The sequence below is a fragment of the Scomber japonicus genome, chromosome 17, assembly GCF_027409825.1.
Source record: "Scomber japonicus isolate fScoJap1 chromosome 17, fScoJap1.pri, whole genome shotgun sequence".
NCBI classification, from domain to species: domain Eukaryota; kingdom Metazoa; phylum Chordata; class Actinopteri; order Scombriformes; family Scombridae; genus Scomber; species Scomber japonicus.
In genome coordinates this window covers 30,975,605-30,984,730 of record NC_070594.1, presented here as the reverse complement: position 1 = coordinate 30,984,730, position 9,126 = coordinate 30,975,605, and the positions used below count along the sequence as shown (strand labels likewise).

Sequence of the window (9,126 nt, the reverse complement as noted above, 5' to 3'; positions counted from 1 at the left end):
AGTTCCTCCGGCAGTTGCTTTATTTATTAATAATGAACAAAAGGTATGTGTTTTCTGTTATTAGCACACATAGCGCAATGCTACATGCTACTGTGACCGGAAGATAAACAAGGATACAGATAGAGACTCCTCTGAAACCACACACACACACACACACACACACAAACACATACACAGTCACACCCCCAAACAACATGTTTGGAGCGACTGCGACAGCGTCGCTCCGACGGCGTAGCAACGGTGTCGCCCCAACGGCGTAGCAATGGCGTCGCCCCAACGCAGAAGTATAAATCAGCCTTTATATGCAAACAAACTCCCCATCTCAGGCACCAGCAGGAGCTTGTGGGGGAACCTGTGGTGGTGGTGGTGTATAAGAGGGGAGCAAAATGGTGGCATGTTACCTTATCTAGCAGGCTCAGGCTCTGTACTAGATTGCCAACTCTACCCTTGCACCACCTCTAATTACATGCAAAGCTTCAAGAGGAAGGGGGGTGCGTATGTGTATGCATGTCTCAAACATTGACGCTCAACCTCATTTATACTTTAAAACAGTAAGATGTCCTCCTTTTAAATGGAATCTTTGAGATTTAAGTTTATGAATATATAACTTCCCTCTCTGCTGCAATACTAAGTGATGATTCTGACCTATAAGACACATGTTTTTTTCAGGTAAAATGATTAAAAATGCATCTTCCTTTGTCCATACTTGCAGTCTTATATAAACTGTATACTGTATCTGCTTAGGCTAATCTACATTAGACGCTACACACTGGTTTGATAGGCAGTTTCCTCTGAATGCCATGAACTGCTGATAGTTATATCCAAAAGCCTCCCACACTACTGTAATGTTTTCATTAATCAAGTCTCTAGGCCTGTCTTGATGAAGAAAATAACAGTTGTTATTGAGAGTAAGAGAGTAGACAAGCCTACAGAGTCATCAGCTAAGCACAAATCACTGGTGTTTTGTTGACTTTGACCCACGACTTTGACCCACGACTCCCAGAATATAATTTGTGACCCAACACATCCTGGCCACCACCACTTCCAACTACTTCCCTCTGGCAGGCGATACAGGACAATTCAGTCACACACTACAAGACTGAAAAACAGCTTCTTCCCCCCAAGCTGTTAAACTAATGAACTCGGCCTGTTCCCCTCATCCCACTCACCCACACACACTCACTGATTGTGGCCTACTGTTACAATGCTACTGTTTGCACCTTTTATATTGCATATTGCACTTTGTTGCTCCTTTAGATTGTTAATGTTGTATTTATATCTTATGTTGTTTTTAATTATCTTAAATGTTGTTATTGCTCAGGGAGTGCTATCTAAATTTCGTTATATTGTTGTCTGACCCTCAATATAAAGCTACTAATCTATTTTACCTGAGTTTGTTGTTGTGGTTACTTGCTCCTGTATTTTTGTGGAAATCTGCCCTTTTGATTGCTGTGTTTGATCACTGACTGATTGGATTGCACTCTGTACCATCGGATATGGGTCTTCGTTTGGTTTGCTGCTCAGGCGTCCGGGTTTGAGACTTGGTTTCTCCTCTGTCAGGTGACGGTGGGAGCAAACTGAATGAACAGCTCTGCCTTGCCTAGCTGGCCAACATCACGGACACTCTTAGTCTGGGCTATCAACTGCTTCATAACACTGAAATAGCTCTACAGAGAACAGAAAATACCTCAAAAGCAGAAACCTGAGACAAATCTGAAGAAGAGCTTGTCTCACTCACACAGGTAAATGAGCGACTGCAACAGCATCAACAAGATAAATATAAGGACTTTGTAAAAGTCATCTTGGACTCTACAAATGCAAGCTTGGATGCAGTATCTAGAGAGGTTCAAGAGATCAAAACAAGTATCCAGTTCATCCAGAAGGAAGTAGAGAGACAAACCTGCAGCACAAAACAGACTGAACACCGTGTAGCCGGACATGGGGGTCTGTTTTTCAGAGTGTGACCCCTCTCTGTGAGTTCACAGCAAAACACATCGCTTTCTGACCAAAGGACTGAATCAACATCGGATAAGTGTCTGCAGGCCCAACTCAAAAGGTATAAAACCTTCACACAACCCTAAAAGGTCAATACTGGGGTTTAGTGAAATCACTGGGACATCAAGGAAGATCCCAGTTAGTGTCATCCCAGAATAATAATCAAGTATAATTTACAACGGCATTCACCAATGACTGAACTCTCACCTCACCCCCCTTTTTGTTGACGAATGAAAGAAGTCCCCTATAACTTTGAATTTCAAATGTGAATAATGATGTTGAATGGATTGCGTTAATCGACTAAAGTTTTAGAAGAAGGAGCCAAATGGTTGGTTAAGAGTAGGGGACCACCCTAAACCCTAAACCAGTGTTCCTCAAATACAAATCGTATAGGTCCATCATTTTTTTTTTCAATGAGCCAAAGGTCTGTTTATTAGTCGGTCAAGCCACAGCAAATCAATGTATCCACCACCAACTAACTTAACAATACAGTGGTGTATAGTAGAAAAAATAGAATATATAACTCAACTATAAAATGTATTTTTAATTTTAACAACAAAACAAAATGTCCTTTTCATAAAAACAACAAAATCAAATAAATACTCAAAAACAAAACTTATTTTTTGTTTTAACATAAATTCAAATAAATACTTACTTAAAACAAAACAAAATAAAATACATTCACAACCCCTGCAAATAATCCAAAACAAATATCAACACTTTTCTAAAATAATAATAATAATAATAATAAAATACAGGCATAAAGGACACAAGAAAGGAGGAAAGAACTCTAGTGCTGTTCTTAGTGCTGTGCATCAAAAGTGACTCAAGCCCAGCCCTCTCTCTTTCCCAATCATGGCTGGAGCAACTGACACAACTGTCATCACATCTATCCCTTTTTCATTCATCATTTTCAATACTGCTTTATAAATGTCCCCCCCTTGTATGTCCACTGATGTTTGCCATGCCCAACACATCTTCAACAAACTCCCTCTTTGCCTCATTGTAATACCTCACAAACACCATCAACTGAGCATTATCAGTGATGTCAGTTGACTCATCTACAGCTAAGGAAATGCACTCTGCTTTTTTTTTTATCCCATCACAAAGCTGTTTGGTCAAATCATCAGCCAGAATTTCAGTAAGTCTGGTTGTTGTGGAATCTGAGAAGGGGGATTTGCTTGATTTTAGATGTGATTTCCTCTTTTTGTTTCCCTTCAAACATAGTGTCCATCACTTCAGTCATAGATGCTTTTACTATTTCTGTATTAGAGAATGGCTTCTTGTGCCTACCCAACACCCACGTCACTCTGAGTGTTGCTTTTTGTTTTTGTGTCATTGATGTAACAATAATCCTGCTTGTAGCTTGATATGACGATTTCAGCTCCTTAATTTTTGTTGTTCTCAGCTCAGAATTTTGAGGATAGGTCTCTTCAAAATAGCTGTGCTTTGTCTCATTATGCAGTTTGAAGTTTCCACTCTTCACCAGAGCTACGGTCTCTTGGCATTTTAACCTCTTAATGCACGCTGTTCCCCCTACGGGATGGGACGGATGTTAGGAGATAGCGACACGTTCTTCTGAATGTTTTAAACACCAACCCTTAAACATATATATTCATGCCATTCACTGTTAGAAAGCTTAGATTGTCCTGATTCATTCAAGACCACTCACAAATTATATGGTTGCTCACAGCCGTAATAGTATTAGCGGTTAGCTCGGCTAGCCACTCAGCTAAGTGAGAACAGCTATAATGCTACATACCTTCAAAGTCTTCCCTTTATCCACAACGATCATCTTATGACTCAGGACTTTCTGTACAGCTCGCTAAATATCCATTCTTGTGAAATATGAAATCCTTTTCCATAAAACCGAAATACTTTCCTCAGTATGTCCATGTATTTAGTCCAACACGTAATGTAACAAACCATATACGGTCCGTTTACGTCATTTCCTGACCTGCACGTCCATCTCAGAGTACACGTGACTAGATGTTTATGACCGTGAGCCTCTCCTGCTTCTGATGACACCACACACAAGCCAATCGGTGCTTAGGATTAGGCAGTACATGCCTCCAAAGCCAATGAGGATATGTGACAAACGACAACGTGGGTTTGATTGACTGTTGTTCCAGCTAATGGAAATACTCTGTGAAATGAAGTTGATAACCTTTTAGCCAATAGTCTGAGGTTTCCAACGGTGTATGACGTATGACGCTAAGCTATCAGTTTAGCTGTCCTTAAGCGTAACTGGGGCGCTCCACTGTCTGTGCGCACACCCGGTGCGTAAAAGGGTTGAATCATATCATTACGCATTCGGCATCTTGTTACATGGTTGGTTCTTCTTCGACTTGACATCTTTATAGCTAAATAAATACATAGATAGCTACATACGGCAAAGAAATACACGGCTGCAGAGGCAGCAGAGTTGCTGGAGTGATGAGGAGGCACTTTTTGGTCTTTTGACTCCAAATTTGGACTGCATGAAGCCAAGACTTGTGGCTGTAGCCTCATTGTGTCTATATCCTACTGAGAGGTCCCTGAATGTCTGTACACGTCATTGTATAGGCAAACCTATGGGCGAGTAAATAACCCCATCATTGTAACCTCTGCCACTCTTTGTCAGTAAGTCACAGAATCACACAGACACTTTTACAAGAATCCTGAGAGTGTTTCCTTTCCAATGATACCAGACACATCTCTGAGTCTCAAACTATGTGGGATCTGTGCTGCTCACAACTTTGGCATGTCGTTTAGGCTAACAGCATAAAAAACAGGGGCATGTTAAACACATTGGTCTTGAACTCGTTGGCGGGAGAATGAACGCATATTGTTCAGTCCATTCGGCTTTAAATTGTCTATTTTCAGTGTCTACCTTTCTTTTGAACTTGGAACCATTACAATCAAAGTCGAGTCTTCAAGTCTTCTCTTCTATTATTGACTGGTTAACAAACTGTTTCAAAAGCAGAAGTACAAATGTGGGTTAGGGTTAGCGCATTGTTGGCATGGAGACCAAAATACACACGGTGAAGGACTGGAGTCAAACATCCATACCAGCAATAAAACTGATAAATTCCGAGTCACGCGAACACTCGCATTTAATAATAATATTTTATGCAAGATTTGTCTTTTTTAAGATTAGACCAGGGTCCGCAGATAGTTGTCCCGCGGTCCTGATGCGGACTGGAGTCCGCGGTTTGAGGATCCCTGCCCTAAACCAAACTCCTTCGGACAAATGGCCGGACACGCAAGTCCAGTGTCTTGTCTTTTTCTCAGCTTTACTTTCCTTATCTTAACCTGCCAACTATTCCTCTATTTTTGCTTTACCTTTTGATCGATCAATTATAACCTCTTAATTATTTTTCTGCGGCGTCACTCAAAACTTAGACACACTCGGTTTTTGTAGTTTTTTCGAAGTCCACAAGCTTTTGTGCCTTCAAGCTGAAGCTCAATTCTCTTCTTTTTGATGCCTATTAGCTAAAGTCAACCAAAGACATTTAATACTTTTTGATGAGTTTCACTCTGTTTCGCGGACTTTGAGAGTTTGACGCCTGGCCAGCTCCGACTTTTAAAGTTTATTGAGCAACAAACAGAGTTAAATCAGTTGCGCTCATCATCACCAAAAAGCACCCTGAATCTGAGAGACAACCTCCAGAGACCGGATCAGGAACAAGCAGCCGCCCAGGCCAGCTGACCGGTACCGCACCAACCCCAACGAGATCGTATCCCACTGAACTCCACCAAAAATTCTGAACCATGGACAGTTGACGGTGTTCTGACTCCTGTCATTGTTTGAGTTGACCAGTGCACATGCAGGCTAAATGCTCCAAGTGCTTTACAACTTTGATGAGATTTTAGTAAATCACCCTCAATCTGGAGTCTTTGTGTTCCCTATCAGTCTAACAATACAAGTGACGTATCTGCCAGTATAGAATAGACGGTTCGGCATCTGAAAAGTAGGCTGACTAAACAATCTCTCATTTAATCAGTCTGGTGTTAGGTTAAGAGCTTAACTCAGGGGTTCCCAAACTTTTCAACCCGCGACCCCCAAAATAACCGTGCCAGAGACTGGCGACCCCCACAATCCCCGGATGTGACTCAAAAAATAAAATAAAATGTGCGCACCGGCCATACGCACTAGGCTTATCCAAACACAGGCTTAACGACAACACAAAAGAACAGAGCAGCCTGTTATGATTTTACATATAGAAATTTACTATATGATAAAAGCAGAATACCTCAGTCAAAATAATATACATGTAACATGAGTGCACATTATTGCTGTCATGTGCAAACTTAACTTTGAAACATTACTTTAATTTCCATTTTAACAGAAGAATATCTCAGTCAGGGTAATATCCACAAACTGTTGTAAATGTACATTGTTACTGCGCAAATTTACATTTTGGCAACTATGTTTCACCGCTAATCTCATCTAATGAGATGGATGCGCGCTATGCGCGGAACACAGCAAGTCCATTCTTGGTTTAATTGTGGAGACGGCCACACGGAGATCATCCTCCACATTAAGACGCGACCTGTATTTATTTTTAATATATGTCAGTGCAGAGAAAGTTTTTTCGCACAGGTATGTGGAGCCAAACGGCGTCAGTACGTCCATCGCGGCCTTGGATAGCTGTGGATGTTCCCTCTCGACTGAAATCCAGAACTCAGCAAGCGTCTTGGAATTGAAATCTGTCTCTAAAGTGCGGTCACATGACAGCTCAACCAGTGCATCCTCCATGCAGGCTGACAGATGACTTGCGGTGGTTACAGTGAATGGTGATCTTATCCAGTCATATTGTTCCGGAGCCGTTTCCTCAGGGAAATACTTGTCAAAGTGTTCCAGGAGGGCTTGAAGGTGGGTAGTGATAGACTTCTTCACAATGTGAACACTCAGATCATTTTCCTCCATGAATTCGTCCAGCTCAGGAAACATGTCAATCCTGCCCATTTCAACTCGTGCAGTCCAGCGATCCACTTTTCTCTTGAATGCGCGGATTTTATCACTCATTGACATGATGCTTGTGTTTTCACCTTGCAATGACAGGTTAAGTCCATTCAGTCGGTCAAAAATGCAAGACAGATTCGCTAGCCTTGTTAACCAGTCAGGGTCAGTCAGGTGGTCAGTGAGCTGGGACCCATGCTCCATCAGAAATAAACGCACCTCGTCCCGCAGCTCAAACAGGCGGCTGAGAACATTTCCCCGCGAAAGCCATCTGACTTCTGTGTGGAACAGCAGGCCCTCATGCTGCAATCCCAGTTCGTTGCAGAGAGTGGCAAACAGCCTGGTGTTGAGTGGACGCGATTTAATGTGGTTGATCATTTTTATTGCAGTCTCAAGAACAATTTTCAGCTCTGGGTCGAGCGTTTTACTCGCAAGAGCTTCTCTGTGGATAATACAGTGCATGAATTTTATGTGGGGCGCCACTTGTAAGACTCTTGCTTTAAGTCCTTTCTTTTTCCCCAGCATTGCTGCAGCACCGTCTGTACACACACCGATGCATTCATCCCAAGACAGTCCCTCTTTTTTCAGTTTGTTGTCAAGTTTTGTGAACATGTCCTCGCCTTTGCATGTTCCCTCCAGCGGGGCGCAAAATAGCAGGTCCTCGTTAAGTTTTCCATCAAAACTATATCTAACGAAAACAAGCAGCTGGGCACAGTTTGATACATCCGTGGATTCGTCTAACTGTAAAGCATATTTCCCTTTCTTCACTCTGTCAATCAGCTGACTCTTTATGTCCTGGGCCATATCGGTGATGCGCCGGGAAATGGTCCCGTCAGACAGCGGTACTGATTCCAGCTCACTGGCCAGTTTATGCCCATGCATTGCATGACTCATAGCGATGGCAGCTGGTTTTATTAGTGTTTCCCCGATTGTGTGCGGCTTTTTTGCCTGTGCAATTAAATATGCCACCTCATATGAAGCCTTCTGAGCTTGGTCGGGATTGTTGTTTGGTTAATTAGGATTTTCTTTTGGCCTTGCAACTCTTTCTCCTTTCTGCGGAAAAAATCTGTCGGTTTAGCGGCAAGAGAGGGGTGCTTAGTGTTCATGTGTCTGAGCATTTTTACGGGCTTTAGGCTCTCATGTGCAAGCACCTCTGTACACACTACACATTGGGGATGTTGTATTTCGTTGACAACAACGCATGTGAATCCATATTGTAAATATTCCTCTCGATACTTGTGACACTTGGAGGAAGGCTGATCCGACTGCTTATGGACCCCCTTATGGCGGGGCTCCTCTTCCCGCGCCAGAGGTCGATGGCCAAGGCGATTCTCCGCTCCCCTCTGCTACCCTCTCCGCCGGCTTCTCTACCCTCTCCGCCGGCCTCTCTGCCCTCTCCGCTGGCTTCTCTACCCTCTCCACTGCCCTCTCTACCCTTTCCGCTGCCCTCTCCTCTGGCTTCTCTGCCCTCTCCGCCGGCTTCTCTGCCCTCTCCGCCTCCTCCTCTGGCCTCTCTGCCTCCTCCGCTGGCCTCTCTGTCTTTTCTTTGCTCGGTATTAACCAACGTTTCATTTTGAAAAATCAGCAAAAAATCATCAATGAGCTAGTTCAGAGAAAATCTACTGGTCCGCTTTGTGATGTATACTGTGGAGCCATAAAGTGACCTGACACCTGCAAATGATGCTGTCGTTAATCAGTCGTAATCACCTCAGGAGGGAAATCTATAGTTTTATTTTAATTTTAACTACCATGTTTCTAAACATTAATTTTTACAATTATGGCTGAATTTTTCTGAATTTTAATTTTTCCAAATTTATTTGATTTATGGAAAATATTTCGCGACCCCCACTTTGGGAACCACTGGCTTAACTGAATGAAACCTAAAGTATTAATTTCCTTTAATTCTCCTTTTTAATATCATTACAGTGGAACCCAAAACCTCCATCTAATACTACCATTCATCATCTTTCCATTCATTAGATCATATAGCATATAGTCATTAGTTTATTCCTTTTGTTTTGTTCATTACTCACATTTTGCTTTTATTGATTGTTTATCATTGTTAGTTAATAAACCTCATATAATCATACTTGGTCGTTGTGTGTGTATTAATTTGGAGTGAATATCAGGATGGTCCCTGACGCTGGAGAATTCATAACTTCAGAAATTTGACTGATTTATTAAAT

At 42.2% G+C, this 9,126-nt stretch overlaps 1 protein-coding gene across 1 annotated transcript; it reads right to left on the bottom strand.

The window, feature by feature from the left end:
- Positions 1 to 1,556: 1,556 nt before the first annotated feature.
- On the bottom strand, positions 1,557 to 7,834 carry LOC128376906 (zinc finger BED domain-containing protein 5-like). Its single transcript, XM_053336758.1, has 2 exons — positions 6,608 to 7,834; positions 1,557 to 1,667 (listed from the first exon to the last, which is right to left on the bottom strand). Exons 1-2 carry the CDS (start codon positions 7,832 to 7,834, stop codon positions 1,557 to 1,559), a joined length of 1,338 nt encoding a protein of 445 aa, XP_053192733.1.
- Between the last annotated feature and the right edge of the window lie 1,292 nt (positions 7,835 to 9,126).